This window comes from Carcharhinus amblyrhynchos, chromosome 20, assembly GCF_965287045.1.
Source record: "Carcharhinus amblyrhynchos chromosome 20, sCarAmb.v2.hapA, whole genome shotgun sequence".
Classification (NCBI taxonomy): Eukaryota; Metazoa; Chordata; class Chondrichthyes; order Carcharhiniformes; family Carcharhinidae; genus Carcharhinus; species Carcharhinus amblyrhynchos.
The window spans coordinates 27,516,306-27,538,555 of record NC_137343.1 but is presented as its reverse complement, the minus strand read 5'-3'; the positions used below and the strand labels follow the sequence as shown (position 1 = coordinate 27,538,555).

Below are 22,250 nucleotides of genomic sequence, written 5' to 3'. Positions count from 1 at the left end.
AAGATCACTGGTCCAGACAACATCATCATGCTACCAACCCCATATATTGATAAACTAATTACTTTTGAAATTTAGTTTACAAAAATGTCCTGTATTGTCATTAAGATGTCAATAGTATGGAACCAACATGTAACAGAAAACGTAAGTGAAATGTACATTACAGGCCAGAAATCCACAAATAAAACTGAGATAGTGTACTGCATTATATGGAGCATCCAAAAAAAGTTTTAATAACAACCTAACATGGCTGCTTGATGCACAGATTGCCAAAAATACATGGTTGCAGTAAATAAGGCAGGGATGGAACATGCTTCTTAATTGCAGCTGTTAGAGAAAATGAAAGCTTAGTTTATTTTTAAAATCCAGACAATTTTGCTTGGTGCCCATTTGCATTCACATCAAGTTGCACAAGAACTTTATGTGCTAAGTGAGTTTCCAAAATGCTACAGGCGTGACAGTGTCAATGCTGTATCATTGTTTGAAAAGGGAGGAAAAGATATTTAAGTAATTATGGACCAGTCTAACCTCTGAGGTAGAATAGTCCATGTTTCTTTAAATGGCGACTCAGACTGCCACCATGGATTTATGGGAAGGTAATGTGTGACAATCTTGATTGTATTTTTTGAGCAGGTAACAGTTAACAGTCATTGAGGGTAGCACATTTGATGTACTCTAATGTATATGATTAAATAATTGTTCGATTTTTTTCCTCATTAAATCAACCAAAATTTCAGAACAAATTTCATTAAAATGCAATATATTCCGTAAAACCCATTTACATTGAGATCTCTCTCCCTCTCCTCTAGGGCTGCTAACTATTCTTCCATGCATACATTTTTGAAATACAGACTGTTGCTGATTTGCATTCATCATTTGAAATTTCTTGTCTCTTCCAAGCTTATTTCAAGCTAGCAAGGTCAATCTAACCTTTCTTACTTTCGCTTTGTAATCTACAATGAACGATTACTATGTTCAGTACATCCCCTTGTAATAAACTCATTTAAAATATTTGACAAGTCAAGCTCCATCTCCACAACTCAAAAAATACTTTAGCTGCAGCTTCTAGGTTCTTAGCTTTCCAAGCTAAATGCATTTCCTACTTTTACATTAAAATGTTATGAAACCAGCTGTGCTAGAATATCTATCAGGAAGATTGGTATGTGAAGCATCACTAAAAATGACTAGTTTCATGTTCTTCAACCCACCCATGGATGGGTACTCAAATACACCTTCCTCCAGATTTATTTTAAGCTCTCGTTTTTCCTTAAAATATTCTGAACTTTACAGTTTCACAGTATTTCACTTCAAAACATCAATACTTGGAGCCAGTCTAGTCTCAACGCCCAATCAAGCATAACTCTTGAGACAGCAATTCTACATGGATCTGACACATTTAACATGGGGGAAACCACACAATAAATAGAACTGCTAATTTAAAGAAATTATTCCCAAACTCACTCTGCTTAATATCAAAAACAATTTAATTAAAAGCCACTAAAGCCAAACTCCCAATTTTAAATTCTGCTATGATTTCAATAAAAGATCTCAAAGTTCATGGTTCTCTATAATACAGAAGGCCATTCGGCCTGCTGAGTCTGCACTTATTCTCCAAAAGAGCATCCCACCCTATCCCATAACCCTACAAAGTTACCATGGCTAATCCACCTAACCTGCACATCTTCGGACCGTGGGAGAAGACAGAGCACCTGGAGAAAACCTACACAGACATGGGGAGAACATGCAAATTCCACAGAAAGACCTCGGTTTTAAATATACTCAATGATTAAGCTTCCATAGCCTTCTCAGGTACAGAATTCCAAAAACTCACCACCCTGAGTAAAAACGTTTTGCCCCATCTTAGCTCCAAGTGGCTCCCCCTTTATTTTGAAATTATTTTCTCGTTCTATACTCCCCAATTAGAAGGGACATCTTACCTGCATTAACCCTGTCTAACCCTTTAAGCATTTTGTAGGCTTCAAATAAATCATGTCCCCATTCTTCAAAACTTCAGAAAACAGTTTCCAAGTCTCTCTTCATAGGGCTGTCCAGCCATCCCAAAAACAAGTCTGGCAAACCTTCTCTGCACTCTTTGACAATGATATTCTTTCTAAGCCGAAGGAGACCAAAACTGCATATAGTACTCCAGGTGTGATCAAACCAAGGTTCAATACAATTTGAACAAGTCTTCACAACTGATGCTCAAATTTCACGATAAAAACCAACATACGTTCTAATTGCTTGCTGTACGTGCACGTTAGCTTCCAGTGACTTACTGATAAGGACTTGCAGATACCGTTGTACATCTACACTTCCTAATCTCTCACCATTTAAGTATTTTGAACATCAGTTCCTCTTTCCAAAGGGGATAACCTCACATTTTCCCACATCATATTCCAATTACCATGTTCTTGCCCAATCACCAAGTCTGTTGAAATCCCCTTGAAGTTACTTTGCATCTTCCTCACAATACACATTTCCACTTGGCTTTGTGTCATCCACAAACTTGGAAATTATAAAATTTGGTTCCCCCATCCAAATCACTGACATATTATGAACAGCTGGGGTGCCAAGTACTGAATTTTGTGATATCCCACTGGTCACAGCATGTCAATGCAAGAACAACCCATTTATTTCTATTGTTTTCTGCCTGTTAACTAATCCTTAAAACACGTGAGTATATTAACTTCTAGCTTACGTGCTTCAATTTTGCTAACCCCCATCCTCATATGAAAGATTTTATCAAAAGTCTAAAAATCAAAGTACCCTATGGCCACCAAATCTTCCCTTTACCAATGCTCTAAAACAGTCAAAATACTCCACAGATTAGACAAACATGATTTCTCATCATTATCTGGACATTGTCAATATGGATTTGTGTGTCCATTTGTCACATCTTTATAAAATATTCCCTATTGTTGGAAGATTAACAGGTTTGTAGTTCTTTATTTCCTCTCCCTCCCTTCTTCAATAGGGGTGACATTTGCCATTTTCCAATCTGCAGGAACATCCCAGAAGCCAAAGAATTTTGCAAGATGATCACCAGCGCATCCACTACCTTCATAGCTACCTCTTTCAACACTGGGATGTAAATAGAAGTTAAGAAAACGTCATGTTGTTTTCTTTACAAAGCAAAAAGCATTACAGGATTGATTTTGGTTGAACTGTAGCTATTTTCACTGTTACAGATCTCAAAAAAACTATTCTCTGGAAGCATCATTCAGGATACAGATATGGTACTTTGCATAGTTTTCCTACTGCTGCCACCTCTCTGGGTGGTTCCAGAAACACTTCACTTCTAATCTACAGTCCTTTGACTATCTGGCCAAAAGATCCAAAATTACTTTTCCAAGAGTCCACTCTAGCAACTGTACCACAAAATCTCTTCAAAATGCCTTGCAACTAGCTGTATAATTCCCATTAGCAAGGACCTTTCCCATATCAATCCACCTGTGTCATAAGACTGGTTTCATCTCAGCTATTACCTTAAAAATAAACTCCAAACTCTCTCCAACTATGTAATTTAATTCCTTTAGTTTCATCTCTATCAGTCTATGTTCCAAGTTTATAGGCAGTCTTCAAAACAACCATGGGGACATCTGCTCCTAGTTTCCTTCCAACATTTTATTGTGCAATCTAGTCAAGCCATGGCTACTATTTGGACAGTTTCTGTCAGTCAGAATGTTTATTGCAAGATTGTCCTCATCATATCAAAAGTCATTTCCCTAATAAGGTTGCTTCCGGACAGTCCTTTCAAAGCCTACTGTATTTTCTTTGTCCATTCTATCATCCCGTTCTGCCAATCCATGGATATTACTTTTTTATCATTGAACATTTAACCAATATTTAAATTTGCCTGTGGCTTTATCTGCATGTCCCACAGCTGTTGCACCCCTTCATTCACTGAAACCCTCGAGTACCAAATGCTGGGTAATTGGCCTTTTAATATGATAGCCCTGATTTGTCTGTCATGATCACTCATGTTACCATTCCAGCCGTTGATCTACTATATTCTGTTCCTCAGGACCATCGTTACCTAACGAAGATGAGTGGAAAAGCGAATTGCGTGGAGGACGCGGAAAGTCTGCAGAGAGATCTGAACAGGCTGAGTGAGTGTGCGAGGACCTGGCAGATGGAGTTAATTGATGTCTTTTCTTTTACTTCACAGGTGATTCGGTCCGCCTTGTTGTCTAACAAGGAGCATACACACAGCGGGTCATATGAGGGCTGCTCTTGGATGTTGCTTCGAGAGTTGCCTTGTGCTTCACGACGTTAGTGTACACTTAAACTGGACCATCTGATTGGCAACACGACAGCTCAGTGACTATCACTGTTTGCTGTGCAGATACATGGATTTGGGCCAGTGTCTGCGGGAGTTTGCACATTCTCCCCATGATTGCATAGGTTTTCTCCAGGTGCTCCGATTTCCTCCCACACCCCAAAAATGTGCTCTTAGGCTGACTGGTGTAACAAATTATCCCTAAACTAGTCTTCCCCCAATCTTCCCCAATAGGCATAGACAAAGGTCATAGGTAGAGTAGGGCACTCAATGGGAAAATGGTGGCGCGGGCTCATTGGGCTGAAGAGCCTGTTTCCCGTGCTGTATTGTTCTTTGTTCTTTATAACGTTAGCAAATGTGAGGTTATCCACTTTGGTAGAAATAATAGTAGGAGGGAATACTATTTAAAGGGTGAAAAGCTGCAGCGCACAGTAGTGTGCACAGTAGGGGGTCCTTGTGCAAGAATCACAAAAACTCAGTCTGCAGGTGCAGCAGGTGATCAAGAAGGCAAATGGAATGTTGGCCTTTATCACAAGGGGGATAGAATATAAAAGCAGGGAGGTCTTGCTGCAACTGTACAAGGCACTGGTGAGGCCGCAACTGGAGTACTGTGTTCAGTTTTGGTCCCCTTATTTGTGTAAGGATGTATTGGCCTTGGAAGGAGTACAAAGAAGGTTCACCAGGCTGATACCGGAGATGAAGGGGTTAGCTTATGAGGAGAGATTAAATAGACTGGGTCTGTATTCGTTGGAGTTTAGACGGCTGAGGGGAGATCTTATAGACACTTACAAGATAACGGAGAGGCTAGATAGGGTAGAGGTAGAGAGATTCTTTCCGCTTAGAAAGGAAAACAGAACTAGAGGGCACAGCCTCAAAACAAGGGGAGGGGGCAGTTTAGAATGGAGTTGTGGAGGAACTTCTTCACTCAAAGGGTGGTGAATCTCTGGAATTCTCTGCCCATTGAAGTGGTGGAGGCTACCTCGTTGAATATATTTAAGTCACGGGTAGATAGATTTCCGATAGACAAGGGAATTAAGGGTTATGGGGAGAAAGCGGGAAAGTGGAACTGATCCACTTCAGGTCAGCCATCATCTTATCGAATGGTGGGGCAGGCTCTAAGGCCTACTCCTGCTCCTATTTCTTATGTTCTTACGTTTTAACATGAGCACTTGATACAAGTTGTCTCATTTGCCAATCTCAGCTACTCAGAATTTAACATTTTGTAATCTGTCAGGAGAATTAAGCCTGTTTGATCACCTCATTTGACAAGTACTTTCTTACCGTCATGACCATACCCGGATTTTTCCATTCCCTGTATTTTATAATACAGCAAATCTCACGTGGTCTTATACTATGCCCGAGCTCCTCAAACTTTCTCCAACACCACAGCTTTGATTAAAAATAACATTTCTGTAAAGCATTCAAATGTGCAGGAAGAAATGGAAATACAGAATCTTACAAAGCAGGAGGAATATCTCAGAAGGCAATTTGGCACTTTTACCAAGACTAATTGATAGGACTAAACACTAGGACTCGTACAAGGACAGTTGTCAGCTTGCAAGTTTGGTTCATAAGCTAACATTTTATGCACTGCAGTTTGATTCCTTTATGAGACATCTGGCACAATCTAGCAATTTAAACAACAGGAATCCCCAATTTGAATTTTGTCAATCTTTTATAAAATGTGTTAATTGACATAAATCCAAATGGAACGATTGCCTGCTCACTGAATCAAGTACAACCATGTCTCGTTGGAATTTAATAAATCTTTTAGGTGTCAAAGAACTCTACGAGAAATTCCAAACCGATATCAGAAATGCTTCTGATTTTACTTCTTGTTGGAAATATTTCCACGGCCATACATTGTTTCCTCTGACAGGAAAATCGTTTGTATCCAGTTATCCATTTCATCCTTCTACTAGTCATATGGTTCAGATGCTAGAAACAGTGGAGTGTAATCATATTCTGATAATTTAAACTCACTGCTATTGCACTACAAGGCTTACAGTTTTTTGTTGGAAATGCTTTTTTAAACCTACCAACCTTCACCTTTGGACAACCATCCTCTGCTACACCTGAAAGCCAGTTGAAGGAGGATAAAACTGGTGCTAATATTTGCTACATATTTATTTTCAGATTTTAAATAATCAGCAGAAGGATCAAGGAGTTGAAGAATAATGTTTTCCACTCAGTCGATAGTGCCTGAAACAGTAGAGAGAAAAACCCTCAATGTATTAAAAACACTTCGATGTATACCTCAGGTTATTACCTGCCAGGCTAAGCATCAAGAGCTTAAAGATGGGTTTAGGTCAGAGCATTTTTTTTTAGCTTGCATGGATACAATGGGTCAAAAGCCTATTTCAATGCCTTAAAAGCTTCAATGTTCTTATGACTGCCCAGTGTGGTATTGAACCACACAAAACTGTCTGACATAAAAACAGAAAATGCTAGAAAAACCACAACAGATCTAGCAGCATCTGTAGAGAGAGAAACAGAGTTAAGTTTTCAAGTCTGTATGACTTTTCTTTGGCACTCCGGCAGCAGCAGAAAGTACACCGGTGCCTCCGAGGAAGGGGAAAACATTCCCATTTCTATTGGCTATTTGATGACACTTCGCTGAAAACAACATGTTAAGACTCTGTGCAGGATAGGATCAAGTGCTGCTATTCATCATGATTAGCCTATCAACACACTCTAGTTCCATATCTGAACAATTACAAAATACCACTGAATAGCTTGTAAAATCTTGAGGGGAAGAAATCTGAAAGAAAACAAAATTCTGTTTAAAAATGAATGACAATGGACAAAATTGGATCATGGCAATCTCCTAAGCCTCTCTCCTCTTAAGATACTGCTTAAATCTACCTCTTTGACAAAGCGTTTGATTTTCAAAATAGCTTCTTACATGGATTGGTGTCAAATTATGTTCCAAGTTATTCCATGAAACACTTCAAGATGCTTTATGTTAAAAGATCCTAAGTAGTTGTTAGTTAGCACCATGATAGAACACAGCTAATGTCAGCTGTGGCTCAAATGGTAGCACTCTTGTCTGATGGTTGGGCACATAAACTAGGCTGACCCTCCAGTCACTACTGAGTGCTACACTATTAGAAATGCTTCATTTCAAACGACATTAAATTGACGTCATGCCTGCTTTCAAATGGACATAAAAGACCCCTGCACTATTCTGAAATACAGAATTACCGAATGTAATAACAAATGTTTATATCTCAATCAACATCCCTAAAAATCATCATAATGTGGGACTTGCGGCGCACAAATTGCCACATTTCTTGCATTAAACAGTGGCTACACTTCACCGGCTGTCAAATGCTTTGGGACACCCTGTGGTTGTGAAGTTGCTTTATAGTTTAAAGCTTTCTTTTCTCCTTACACATTACTGCTCCTTTTTTTGAAAAATGCCAAACACTGCAGGAATTAAAAAGTCTAATAATAGAAACTTAATCATGCACAACGCCATGTACATAATGAATCTTAATGTCAAGAGAGGGATTTTAAAAAATGATGATTCTAAGCAGCGGCACAAATTAAATCTGGGTAAGAGGTCACGTCAGGACGCCAAAATATCAGCAATGTGAATAGAGCACGTGGATTCTGGTTACAGTGTTTACAATTAACTGAAAATAATAGGACGCAGAGTTATTGTGTGTACCAAACAGCTGATTCCAAAGTGGTTACAACATAAAGTTGTTAACCTATGCCAAATTTCAACTTCCCTCAAAGTGGACTAAAAATAATATACAGGACAAAAAGTCAATCACGAAAACCATTTTATTCATAACTATATATAAATTAAAAAAATGTATCATTTAATTAATGCAAATATTTGCATTGCCCGGATCACGCAATTGAAAATTTGTAGCCTAAAAAAACTATTCTTGCGCGGGTATATCTTCTCACGACTAAAAATTTGTTAAATATGTTTAGCGGTGTATTCGGCCGATCGTGACCTAGTTCGAGATCGCCTACCCCCACTTCCTCCTCCTTTCCTGTCCTCGCCCTGGACTAAACCCAAAGCGCTAAATTTAAAAAACCTCATCAACAATAATAATAAAAAAATGCGAACGCGAAGAGAAGGTGCGGAGCTCGAGGCCGCTGCCAGCCCCCCCTGTCCTTCCCGCAGGCCGGCACCGAGCCGGCGGCACACAAAGCAATGGCACAGGCTTCATGTGACTGCAGCGAAATGGATTCTGGGTTCATTCCTCTCGTTCTTTCTCCCTTTCCACTTCAAAGTCCATTTTTTAAAATTAAAAATAAACCAGAGAACCCGCTAACCGGCTCCCCGCTCGCCGAAGACGGAAGTTTTCTCCCCCCCTTTTAAAATCCTGGAGTCCCGCTCCAGTCGTCTCAAGTCATGTCTCCCTCCCCCACCACCATCATCTCTCTTCAGCGGCCGAGAGGGGAACACCGGCCCTTCTTTCTTTAAAAAAAATCTTTTTTTCTTTCCTTTTTTTCCCCCTTACCATTTCCGTACTTTTTCGATAGCTGCCATGACCCGCTTGATGTCATCCTTGGCCCTGCTCCTGGTCTCGGCCCGCACCGACCTGCCGGACATACTGAATTTGTGTGAAGAGCTTTCCGCCACACAAAGTCAAGCCAAACGCACAGCCTCTCTCTCCCCCTTCCCACCCCCCCTCCCTTCGCTCGAGGCCCGCCGTCTGACTGCGCCTGCGCGGCCACTAGGCGCGCACACGCGCAATACCGGCCCCCTCGGCGCGGCCGCTTCAACAAAGGCGGCTCCTCTCGCGAGCTTCTCCTTCCCCCGGCCGGCACCACCGCCGCGCCCTCGCCCTCCTTCCCCCTCCCCCTCCCCCTCCCCCTCCCACGCCTGCGCCCTCTTCCCCCCCCCCAACGCCCTCCCCCACCTTCGCATCCCCCCCCTTCTCCACGCGCCGCATTGTCGGAGCTTTCCAACGAAGTTTTGGGCTGCTGGAGTTAAACATTTAAACCTGTCCCTTTCTCGACTTTGCACACTATATCTTGGTAAGTTTTACCATGCTTTAAATGCGCGCGTTTCTACACAGGCCGGGGTCAACAGTGAGAAACTCCCCTCCCCATTGAGGACTGGAAGGATTCAGATAATGAGCGAAAGAAGTGCACCGATGCGGAGAAGATTTTTGAAACATAACCTCCTGAAAGGGTGATGGAGGCAGGCCTGGTCGAGGTATTCAAAAGGCAAAATACTGCCGACGCCGGAATCTGAAACAAATGCTGGAAAATCTCAGCAGGTCTGACAGCATCTGTGGAGAGAGAATAGATGTAGTGATGCCGGCGTTGGACTGGGGTAAACACGGTGCGAGGTCTCACAACACCAGGTTTAAGTCCAACCAGTTTATTTGATAGTAATCCCACAAGCTTTGGGAAACGGTGTTCCTTTGTCAGATATGTGGCAGGTTCTGATCAGAGAAAGGCATATAAAGACACATACAGTTTACAGAATACTGATTAGAATGCAAGTCTGATTAGTATAGCAGGTTAGCTGCAAAGACTTGCATTCTAATCAGTATTCTGTAAACTGTGTGTGTCTTTATATGCCTTTCTCTGATCAGAACCTTCCACAGACCTGACAAAGGAGCACCGTTTCAGAAAGCTTGTGGGACTACTATCAAATAAACTGGTTGGACTTAAACCTGGTGTTGTGAGACTTCTTACAGAGAGAGAATAGAGCCAACATTTCAAGTCTGGATAACTCTCTAACAGCTCTGATGAAGGATCATCCAGACTTGAAATGTTGGTTCTGTTCTGTCTTGACAGATGCTGTCAGACCTGATGAGATTTTCCAGCATTTCTTATTTTTGTTCCTTTTTAGAAGCTCGACTGTCCAGAATCAGCTAATCTCAGTTGGGATGGTAATGCTACAAATAGCTCAGTATTTCTGGATGAGAGAGTGTAAAAAATTAGCAGGAGAACCTGCTCATATTCGATATCTAGCAACTCTTCTGGAATTGTCCAAAGAACATCTGGTGACATTTCAAGTCTGGATGACCAATGGTCACCCCAACCGTCTCACTCTTCCCCCTTTCAAGGCAACTGCCATAATCCTCATGCGGTCCCTTTACCATCTGTATCTCTGTTCTGACATTCACACATTCTGATCTCTTACTCAGCCACCTTCATCCTCATTTACATTCCCTTTGCCCATTTCAGCATCCCCCCCCCCACCCACCAGAGTAAAAACCTCTGCTGATTTTCTTTACTCTTAGCTCTTGATCTAGACTCGAAACATTGGCTGTAATCTCTCTCTGCACAGATGCTGTCCAACCTGGTGAGATATTTCAGTGTTTTCTGTTTCTGTTTCATTCCCCTTCAAGCCTACAAAACTTTTTAATCACCTTGTTTTTTCACAACCACAGCAGCAACTGCTGCCCTTAAACTCTGCAGATGTTCTCCTCATCTTTGATTGCCCCAGACCTCAGGAACTTTGGCAGGTGTTTTTTTAGTTGCCTTTGTTGTTGATTTACTGCGCTTCAGGAGCCTTGGCAGGCTTGTAGTCTGATGGGGGTCTGTTTTGTTTTTGAACTCAAATACAGAAACAGGTTTCTGTATTTAACTGTCAGCCTTTTCACAGTTTTTTTTAAACTGTGTTTTACTTCCACCTCTGTTTCAATTGCTGCATGTACTTTGCCTCTTGGGACCACCGTCTTTTCTTAAAATGCAAGTAGAGTCCTTTTTTTTGTGTGTAATTTGCTCACCTGTCTTGTGGCGTCTCATTCAGAGGGCTTGCAGTGTTTCTTCTTAAGTACACAACTCTCTAGTTAGACTTCAGGTTTTCATACCTTGGGATACTGTTCTGGGTTAATGCATTTAGCTGCTGCCTTCCTTGTCACTGTTGATCACCATGGTACCATCACCATTGGTCATCACTGCCAATCCCACTTCTGACACCATGTCATAATATGGATTCTTTAATGTGGTATCTCACTGCTAAGGTGTCTTATTGAGATCTTGAGACTTGTGCATTTAAACGTGAACCTTTTATTGGTTGTCTTTATCTATTTACATTTCCAAGACACAGTCATGCATTGTGCTATTTATTCCACCATGAAGGATGGCTGCTTACTTAGAGTTCTGATTCTAGATTCTGAGAAGCTGTGTTATTCTTCAATTCCGTGTTAACCCTTGCTCTGCGGAGCACCTTTGCATTATTGACAAGCAGGCAAATATTATAACAGAATGAGGCTTTTTTTTAAACTAATCAGACATAATTGAAGAGCATAGTACAATTTATTGGACATTATTCTCACTGAGACTGCCAGAACTTGCAGGTTGTAAGGTATCAAATTTGCTTGGGCAAGAGGGTACAAGAAGCACCTGCCAGAAAATCAACCACAATCTCATACCTCTGACCCTCTTATTTTCACTCACTTAAAACCTATTACTTCTCTAACTTTTCCCAGTTCTGATGAAAGGTCATCAACCTGAAATATTAAATCTGTTTCAGTCTCCACAGATGCTGCCAATCTTGCTGTTTCTGCCATTTTCTATTTTGACAACTTTGAGGTTCCAAACAATCAGAGTTCATAAATTAAGATCAGACTTTATTTTACACAAGAAAATTGCTCTTTTACGTATCTCCTTCATTTATTTGCATTACTTACTGCCAGCTATGCCAGGAATTTTAATGAGCAATAAGGAGGGGGGGGGGCGGGAATACAAGTGCAGGGAAAGGCCGTAATATCCAAAATTGACATTAGGTTGGGAACCCAACAGTAGTCCACCCAATTGAGCAGCAAACCCCTATTGAAATACCCAAAGAGCTAATTAAGTGTGTTTTTAACCCTGCATTCTGGCTTTAACAGCTGTGCTTAATTTTCACTGTTTCTGCGTCTTGCCAGAGTGCAGTAGGTGAAAGCATATGGTGGAGTGATTGCTTACCAAAATTGCTGTGCCTTAAAGACTAAAGTCACCAAGCTTGCAGAGAGCCACAGTGAAAGGCTTATGCTTACAAGATTACTTCCGTCAGTCTTAAATCACCACTTTGAAAGTCAGTCGCAACGTTTTGGTGTTTCAGGCAACCAGCATTGTAACCTCTTACTGTCAGCGTTCACTGCAGCAGCTAATGTGGCAGTAACCGGGACCTCTAAGAAGAAGCAAGGGGAACACCACCAACGATTTGATTTATTCATAGAGTCATAGAACCCTACAGCGCAGAAAGAGGCTCTTCGGCCCATCAAGTCTGCACCGAACACAATCCCACCAAGGCCCTACCCCCATATCTCTATATTTTTTACCCACTAATCCCTCTAACCTACGCATCCCAGGACACTAAGGGGCAATTTCTTAGCATGGCCAATCAACCTAACCCGCACATCTTTGGACTGTGGGAGGAAACTGGAGTACCCGGAGGAAACCCACGCAGACATAAGGAGAATGTGCAAACTCCACACAGACAGTGACCTGAGCCACGAATTGAACCCAGGACCCTAGGGCTTTGAAGCAGCAGTGCTAACCACTGTGCTACCATGCTGCCCAATTATTATTGTCACATATATGGGGATGCAATGTAAAGTATTGATTCTCGCATGCTATGCAGACAAATCAGAATGATCATAGAGTACTTGGGAGAGAAGGAAAGGAGAGGATGCAGAATATAGTGTTACAGTCATAGCTAGAGTGTAGAGAAAGATCAACTTCATATAAGGTAGTTCCAATCAGAAGCCTAATGGCAGCAGAGAAGAAGCTGTTCTTGAGTCAGTGCGTGATCTCAGACTTTTGTATATTTTTTTATCAACAGAAGAAAGTGGAAGAGAGTGTATTTGATTTGATTTTATTATTGTCACATGTTTTGGGATACAGTGAAAAGTACTGTTTCTTACGCACTATAGAGACAAAGCATACCATTCATAGAGTACATAGGGTGGAAGGCAAGGAGAGGATGCAGAATGTAGTTTTGCAGTTACAGAAACAATGTAGAGAAAGATCAGTTTAATATAAGGTAGGTTCATTCAAAAGTCTGATGCCAACAGGGAAGAAGCTGTTCTTGAGTCGGTTGGTACGTGACTTTAGACTTATATCTTTTTCCCGACGTGAGATGATGGAAAAGAGAATGTCCAGGATGTGCAGGGTCCTTAATTATGGTGGCTGCTTTGCCAAGGCAGCGGGAAGTGTAAACAGACTCAGTGGATGGAAGGTAGGTTTGTGTGATGGATTGGGCTACTTTCACAACCTTTTGTAGTTCCTTGCAGTCTTGTGCAGAGCAGGAGCATACCAAACTATGATATAATCAGTAAGAATGCTTTCTATGGTGCATCTCTCAAAATTGGTGAGAATTGTAGCTGACATGCCAAATTTCCTTAGTTTTCTGAGAAAGTAGAGCCATTGGTGGGCTTTTTTAACAATAGTGTCAGCATGGGGGGACCAGGACAGATTACTGGTGATCTGGCCACCTAAAAATTCGAAGCTCTCAACCCTTTCTACTTTGGCCCATTGATGACAGGGGGATGTTCTTTTCTTTACGTTTCCTGAAGTCGTGACAATCTCCTTTGTTTTGTTGACATTCAGGGAGAGATTATTGTTGCTGCAACAGTTCACCAAATTCTCTATCTCATTCCTGCATTCTGTCTCGTCATTCTTTGAGATTCAACCCACTACTGTGGTATCGTCAGCAAATTTGAAAATTGAATTGAAAGAGAATTTGGCTCACAGTCATATGTGTATAGGGAGTACAGTAAGGCGCTGAGGACACAGCCTTGTGGGGCGCCAGTGTTGAGGATGATCGTGGAGGAGCTGAAATTGCCTATCCTTACTGATTGTGGTCTATGAGTTAGGAAGTTCAGGATCCAGTCACAGAGGGAGATGCCAAGGCCCAGGCCACAGAGCTTGGAGATGAGTTTCATAGCAGTGGGAAGTGTAGACAGAGTCAATCACTGGTTTGCATGATAGACTGAGTTATGTTCACAGTCCTTTGTAGTTTCTTGCTGTCTTGGCCAGCTGCCTTCTCCACTCCACAAGACAAAGAGGATGGACAGAAGGCTGTCGTTCAAATGAAGCAATAGGGTTTAGAAGCCAAAGGTCATCTTCTGCAACATGCCAGAACAACAGTGTCTCAAGAAGCTTAGGCTTTCACCGTATACCCCGGCAAATATCTGCAGCGTCCTGGAACAAGAGGAGCAGGTCCACACACTGCCAGAGATCATTTTAGAATCATAGAATCCCTACAGTGCAGAAGGAGACCATTCAGCCCAATCGAGTCCACACTGCAACAATCTCACCCAGGCCCTATGTAATCACACATATCTGCTAATCCTCTGACAGTAGGGTCAATTTAGCATGGCCAATCAACCTAACCCGCACATCATTGTTGCGGCCATCTAGGCCTCAACAGCCATGAATTTCTTTGTCTTTGGCTCCTTTCAGAGATTGGCTGGTGGCATCCTCCAGAATATCAGTCTGCTGACCAAAAATTCATTACCCAAGTCACTGATGCCTTGTTTATCACAGCCACTACTTATTTCAATGTTTCCATAGATGAGGCTTTTCAAAGCCGGAGGGCTGTTGACTTTGCTACCGTGAGTAGAATACCACAGCTTCAGGTGTGGCAATCAAGATATTCTTAAATCAACCAGGCACTTTCATGAATCAGAAGATGTTGCACTCGCTTAACATCTAGTTAGTCTATGACCACTGTAATCCCTGTCAGCGCCAAATATCCATGCAGCAACTATGATTCTAATTCACTCAACACCAATTTCAGCTGCATCAACTGTTCTGTCTACGACACAGTCTTAGTAACTGACTCCCAAGACTACCCATCCACTCAGGGTCATGAGTTTTTGCCATGGGTTTTCATGTGACTGAACAAGTCAATTCTTGACCCACATACCTTTGGGCACATGGGGCAGGAGGATATCCCATGAGGTAGTGGAATCTGTACTGCAGGATTTGCTTCCTTCTATGATAACAGTTCTATCTCATCATGAAAACATTAGGACTGAAAGCATGGTGCAGTTTGATGGACAAGTTGTTGCAATCTGAATAATTGGTAGCATGCTCCTCACAATCATTAATGTCAAATTGCCACACTTCAAGGAGATCTTGGAGTGTTTTCTTTGTCCTCTCTTGGAATGTTGGTCATTTGAGAGTTGTAGTTGTAACTAAAACTATAAAGCAGTGGTAAGGCCACAGCTAGAGTTTTGCACACATTTCTGGTCACCACATTACAGGAAGGATCTGATCATGCGAGCAAGGGTACAGGGGAGATTTACAACAATGTTGCAGGAATGGCAAACTTTAGTTAGGAGGAAAAATGTTGACAGGCTGGAGTTGTTTCTTTGAGGCTAACAAGATTTAATTGAGTTGTATAAAATAAGGGGTCTAGATAGAGTGGATCAAAAGGACCTATTCCCCTAGCAGAGAGGCCAGTATCCCAAGGGAGCTTATATTTAAATTAATCGGCAAGGGAGTTAAAGTTTTTTTTGTCTGGAACTGCTTGGGTTCTCATTCTCATTTTGTCAAGTAGTAATTTTGAGTGACTGCCACCAGGTGCTTTCCTCAACTTTTGGATTGTGACTTGAATCCGCCTCAGGGTAAAGACTGTTCTGATAATTATTCTTTCTCCTACGTGCCACAGTGAATTTCCCAGAATCCTTAGAGGGCTGCAGGGTATATCTGTACAACTACACTCCATTCCCCTCCTGCACCTGGCTGTGTTAATTCACAAACCCAAAACCTCTCCCTGCAGATCACTCCAAACTGCTGCCTGTTTGTGACATTTATTGATTTGTGAGAAAGTTTGTAACCAGATCTCAAAAATGACTTCCTTTGCCTTCTTCCCCATGCCAATATGAAACAGGTCAACCTTGTATTCAGGTAGAAATGCTACTTAGCTATCATTGACCTTAATTAACTTTCATCTTAGACAGAATTGGACACAGCTATTTGCATCCCAGTTCCTTCAATACCTTTCTGGCACTTTTGGTGACTTCAGGCGGGATTTTACGGCCTCGCCCATCCCAAAACAATAAAATCCCACTCGAGGTCAGTGGACATTTCGATGTTGCGTTCCTTGCCCATTCCAATTCCTGTGGTGGGCAAGGCGGTAAAATTCTGGCGTTAAGAGTCCCACATTCATTGTAAACTTAGAGACTGCTGCCTTTGTCCCCCTAAAGTACAAATACCTCGCATCTTGAACTGAGGATCTGGGGAGGGAGTATGATAAGCTGGGAATGGAATTAAAAAGTAGAACCGACAAGGTGGTTATCTCTGGGCTACTGCCTGAACCGAGTGCAGACGGGTGTAGGGTTGATAGGATTAAGGAAGTGAATGGGTGGCTCAGGGATTGGTGTGGGAGGAATGGGTTTGAATTTATGGGGCATTGGCATCAGTATTGGGGTAGGTGGGACCTGTTCGGGCGGGATGGGGTTGGTCTGAACCGTGCTGGGACCAGAGTCCTGGCGAATCGTGTAAAGAGGACTGTAGACAGGGCTTTAAACTAATTGGGGGGAGGGCGCGAGGGTAGGTGACATTACGAGGCCTAAAGTTAAGGAGCTGGTACAGGTAAGGGAAGAGGCCGAGGATGTCCCAATAATAAAGGTTGAGCTATGAGGAGAGGCTGAATAAACTAGGCTTGTACTCGTTAGAGTTTAGAAGAACGAGGGGAGATCTCATTGAGACATATAAGATGATGAATGGGATGGATAGGATAGAGGTGGAGAGACTCTTCCCGCTCAGAAAGGACAGTAGGACTAGGGGGCACAGCCTCAAGATAAAGGGGGGGGCGGTTTAGAACGGAGTTGAGGAAGAACTTCTTCACTCAAAGGGTGGTGAATCTCTGGAATTCTCTGCCCATTGAAGTGGTGGAGGCTACCTCGCTAAATATTTTTAAGACGCGGGTTGATGGGTTTTTGATAAGAGAGGGGATTAAGGGTTATGGGGAGAGGGCAGGAATGTGGAACTGAGCCACGACAGATCAGCCATGATTTTATTGAATGGCGGGGCAGGCTCGAAGGGCTAGATGGCCTACTCCTGCTCCTATTTCTTATGTTCTTATGTTCTTCCTGTAAAATCATCTTAGCCTTTCTTTGACCTCTAACAATAAAATCACCCAGAATTACTGTCAGGCAGATACAAATAACTCTCACAATCCCCTTATTTACCCTAAATTGAAAGTTACATTCCTAAAATATAATAGTCCTATAAAGCTGATAATTAAATACATTTTTTATGGCTGGCATTGTAGGCTCAATACATTCTCTGTGCTGTAAATTTTTGATATTTCTGTGTAAATCTCCCAAATACAGGGCAAAATATTCAAAAAATAGTGCAAAGGGGTAAGGCCTCTCGTGGAGTATTCCCTTATCTAACGTACTCTGGAGGTATTGGTGAAATGAGTACCCATTATACTATTTAATTATTTTGTTATTCAACTGGTTCACTTTCAAGACATAATGTAATTCTACCTACTTAATGCCATCTCAACATCCTAAATATAGGCTGGGAATTTCCGGCTGTTCACACGCCGCCACTCCTACAAGCAAGGATGGAGAACTTGACACTTTGCCAAATCTCTGTTCACTGCAGCAGGACCAGAAAGTCCTGCTGATGTGAATGGCTGGAAAATTCCACCCATAAACTTTAGTTTAATTTTAAAAGTCCCAGTATTTCACCTATCTTAAACAATAACCATTACAAGTAGAATCATTTATCATTTTATTTAAAAATAATTATCAATCAGCTGTGGTCATTTAGCAATGAAATTATGAAAACTAAAATCAAAGGAGGAATACAAATTATTTGATAAGACAAAAGTAGATTTAAGTTTGTATTTCTGTTGATGAAGTTGTAGAATTATTCATCTCTTCAACACAAGTTGGGCTCTGGGGAAACCCCAATATTTCATTTATAAACAGTTTACTTGTAATCTCTTGGGGAAGTTCCTGTGCAAGTAACGCTGCTGCATCTGCAAACCCAAAGAGAAGAGAATTACAATTAAACAGGACATTTTTTTCTACCACTTTTTTAATGCTTTAAATTTTTAGTTTATGGATTTTCCACTTACAAAAATAAGCATGCAGTAATGTGTATATAATGTCTAATCATATATTTAGTTCAAATATGTAAAAATCATAAAACATAACAAAAATAAACCAATAATCTTGTATTACCCTGCCTCTGTCCTTCCAAGTAACAAAATCAACAAAAAACAAATGCGTAACCTAACGTTTGAACATCCTCAGTATCCCGAGCTTAACTACCCAAGTTTCCTGTTCCCAGGATGGGGACTAAAGCATAAGCAAAATACAGCGGAGAACATGTGTTCCACCATTCCGGGGGTGGGGGGTGTCAGCACATTGCAGCCCCAGTTTCCAAAGGTCTTTCTCATCCCTTCCAAAACATAATAGTGGAGTCAATTCTGCCTTCTCAGAACAATGTCTCCAGATTCGTATTCTCACATTCACCCATCACTGGTTAGTCTCCCACTTTGAACGTTATATCCAGAGTTCAGAACAGTATCTGTGAAGGATTTATGAGTTGTTTAAATAGAACTAATTCATGAAAACACTTCAATGATAGTCGGTCTTCACCTAATAAATTTTAATTCATATGACAGTTCCATAATGCAGTCATTTCACACTTCATGCATCAGGTAAATACGAGTGAAGTATGCCATAGTAGGACAAGCTCTTTAAATTTAATCCATACAAATGGATAATTTGAGCCTAAATGGAAATGATAATCAATGCCGTTAAATTTCAAATCTACACAGACCAAAAATAGCACCTGTTTATTTAGCATGATTGACAGTGACTCAATGCTTTTTTAAACAGCATCTCATTCATAACACTTTGCACCAGGTAATGGATGAATCAGTTTTTCTGTTACCCCATCTCTACTCTAAAATTCGCATTTGTTTTCAAATCTCTCCAATGACATAACCTCCTTCAGCTCTGTAACCATCTGTTCCTCCAATTCTGGCCTCTTGATCATCCCTGATTTCAAATTGCTCCACCGTGAGCAGCCATGTTTTCAGTTGCCAATTCCTAAACTCTGGAATTCCCTCCACAAAACTATTTAGCTTCCTCTTGCGTCCTTTTGAATGCCCCTTCACTGTCACTGGGTCAAAATCCGGAGCTCACTCCCTAAAAGATCATGTGGACTGCAGCAGTTCAAGTAGATAGGACGCCACCATGTTCTTAAGGGCAATTAGGGATGGCCCAGCCAGATCCTAAAAAGGAAGTGGAAAAAAAAGCTCCCAAAATCTACCTCTTTTGACCAAGCTTTTGGTCATCTGCCCTAGTGTCTCCTTATGTGACTTAGTGTCAAATTTTGTTCAGTAGGGCATTTTACTACATAAAGATACCTTATAAATTTAAGGTGTTACTTTTTTGGACCAGTTCAAATGCATTGATTTACTAAAGATGCTTCTCAAAGATTTTGAGTTTGTAAATTGTACAACGTACGAAAGAATCAAAATAACAATTAAATGATGATAGCTAACATTCAGAGTAGCTTTATCAAAAAAGCAAGAGTAATAATTACAGATTAAGGGCAGGGTTCTCTGATCTCGCTGGTGCCTGCCCCACTGCAAGTGAGAACAAAGAAGTTGGTGTTCCAACCAAAACTCCATTCACTTTCAGCAGCATTGGAGAATCCCAGCCACAAGCACCAAAGGTGGTTTTTGGCAAGAGTTTACATTCTTAGACAAGTTTAAGATAAGTTATTTATCATACCAAATGCCAAATTTCAAGTAGCATTAAATATGAGGCATCCATATCTCTGGTACTCGGCAGGATAACAAGAAAAAGAAGAGTAGCTTACATTAATATAGCAACATTCATGTTCTTAGTAAGTATTAATGTTTCAAAATCAATGGAGTTTTCTCTTAAAGAAGTTTAATCGCTATTAAGTCAACAACATTGCCTGAAACTCAAGTAAAGTTTGAAATTATTCCAAGTCAGAATGAATGGGCGGTGCCAGGGTGGCACTGCACAAGAGGCATTGCCCCCGACCATCCGTGGAGCTTCAACGGTTTCCATTCCCACCAGCGAGGCCATTGATGGGAACCATACATGATCCTCGCTGGTGAGAACAGATATAGGCAAATGATCCTGGACGATAGCGTCCAGGACTCGTTAATGATACTTAAGTTAAGTAATGAAGGGCACAAAACTGATTTCGCCAGCAAAACAGGACTGGTAAGATTGCGAGAGGCAAAAAAGCAGCCACAACTCCGAATTTTCACCTCTTTCTCAATCTTACTGGCTTGCTATACCGATCAGCCAGCAGGACAAGCAGGTAAGATTGCCCCCTTAGTCTTTAATCCAGCATCAATTTAATTCCCAATTTTCATCCCATCATTGGGAAACTGACATTTAACCTCCTACACAATCAAGTTTAAATAGTTTAAATAAACACTGACTCAATATCAAGCACATTAAATAAAAATGATGCCTTCTCCTGCATGCTTTCCCTCTCCCAGGAGCTTGTAGTTTCAAATGATCCTTGTCAACACTGCATTTATCAAGTAGTATTTGAATATTCAACTTACTAAAAAGCCTATAACAAACATTTTACAATTAGACCATCTTAAGTTAATTTAAGGACAAAGGAGAAGTTTAAGTTATCTAAACATGTAAACATAGTACTTTTAGCATCAAAGGAGATCAATTCAGAACTTCCTCCCTCTGGATTCAAGCCTAGCAGTGTGGAAAGACACTCTGCAACCTCTTCCTCAGCCATGCATTCACCTAAAACAAGACAAAACAAAGGAGAGCAGGATTTTATAGAATGCTCAAAAGATACACAAGAAGCACCTCCAGATCAACAGCCAGTACATAAAACACAGTTTTTTCTTATCATTTTAATTATTTTAGTAATTTTTCAAATGGAATTTGTATTTTCAACACATTTGATAATTATATGAAAGACATGGGACTCCGTGGCATTTATAATGCTTTTAATAATTAAAGTAATTGATAAATGTTGAATCACTAAACCATTCCCTCTAATTGCTTTCACAGTTAGTGAGTTGGATTCATTGTCATAATTTTTAAAAATCTATCAAGTATTGTGAATGGCCTTTGCATGTTTTTGACCATAACTGACTGACTTTGCGAACCAGCTACTACAGTAACTATTCATTGAATTTCATTAGTTTCGAGCTGGAACATTACATAAGACCCTATTGCAAAAGGTCGAGGGACATGGAGTTGGGGGTAGGGTGTTAGCGTGGATAGAGGATTGGTTGTCAAATAGGAGGCAGAGAGTGGGGGTCAACGGGTGCTATTTGGATTGGCGGATGGTGACTAGTGGAGTGCCCCAGGGGTCGGTGCTGGGGCCTCAGCTTTTTACCATTTATATAGATGATCTGGAGGAGGGAACCAAGTGTAGGGTGTCAAAATTTGCTGATGACACCAAGATTGGGGGAACGGCAAATTGTGCGGAGGGTGTGGAGAGTCTGCAGAAGGATCTAGATAGGCTGGGCGAATGGGCCAGGAAATGGCAAATGGAATTTAATGTTGGCAAGTGTGAGGTGGTCCACTTTGGTAGGAAGAATGGTAGGAAGGACTATTACTTACGTGGAGAAAAACTGCAGCAGGCGACAGTGCAGAGGGACCTTGGGGTCCTTGTGCATGAGTCGCAAAAACCCAGCTTGCAGGTGCAGCAGGTGGTCAGGAAGGCGAATGGGATGCTGGCCTTCATAGCGAGGGGGATTGAATATAAAAGTAGGGAGGTCTTGCTGCAGCTGTATAGGGCATTGGTGAGGCCGCAGCTGGAGTACTGTGTGCAGTTTTGGGCGCCGCACCTGCGCAAAGATATTTTGGCCTTGGAGGGAGTGCAGAGGAGGTTTACTAGGCTGATACCGGAGTTGAGGGGGTTGAGCTATGAGGAGAGGCTGAATAAACTGGGCTTGTACTCGTTAGAGTTTAGAAGAATGAGGGGAGATCTCATTGAGACGTATAAGATGATGAATGGGATGGATAGGATAGAGGTGGAGAGACTCTTCCCGCTCAAA

General features: G+C 41.4%; 2 protein-coding genes across 7 annotated transcripts in view; both read right to left on the bottom strand.

Moving 5' to 3' along the window:
• Nucleotides 1–8,914, bottom strand: part of bcl7a (BAF chromatin remodeling complex subunit BCL7A) — a 42,267-nt gene extending 33,353 nt beyond the window's left edge. For 4 of the 5 annotated variants that reach the window (XR_013889053.1, XM_080208315.1, XM_080208316.1 and 1 more), the window contains exon 1: nt 8,761–8,914. Coding sequence is in view for 4 of the 5 variants with exons in the window: in XM_080208315.1 (XP_080064441.1) it covers nt 8,761–8,852 (92 nt within the window). In the remaining variant the exon portion in view is untranslated. The remainder of the gene's footprint in view (nt 1–8,760) is intronic. The other variant, XM_080208317.1, reaches the window with a different exon arrangement.
• Nucleotides 8,915–17,972: 9,058 nt separating this feature from the next.
• Nucleotides 17,973–22,250, bottom strand: part of cfap251 (cilia and flagella associated protein 251) — a 75,479-nt gene continuing 71,201 nt past the window's right edge. For both annotated transcript variants that reach the window (XM_080208312.1, XM_080208314.1), the window contains 2 exons: nt 20,881–20,982; nt 17,973–18,194 (listed from right to left, as the gene is read on the bottom strand). In XM_080208312.1, coding sequence (XP_080064438.1) covers nt 18,049–18,194; nt 20,881–20,982 — 248 coding nt within the window. In that variant the 3' untranslated portion in view covers nt 17,973–18,048. The remainder of the gene's footprint in view (nt 18,195–20,880; nt 20,983–22,250) is intronic.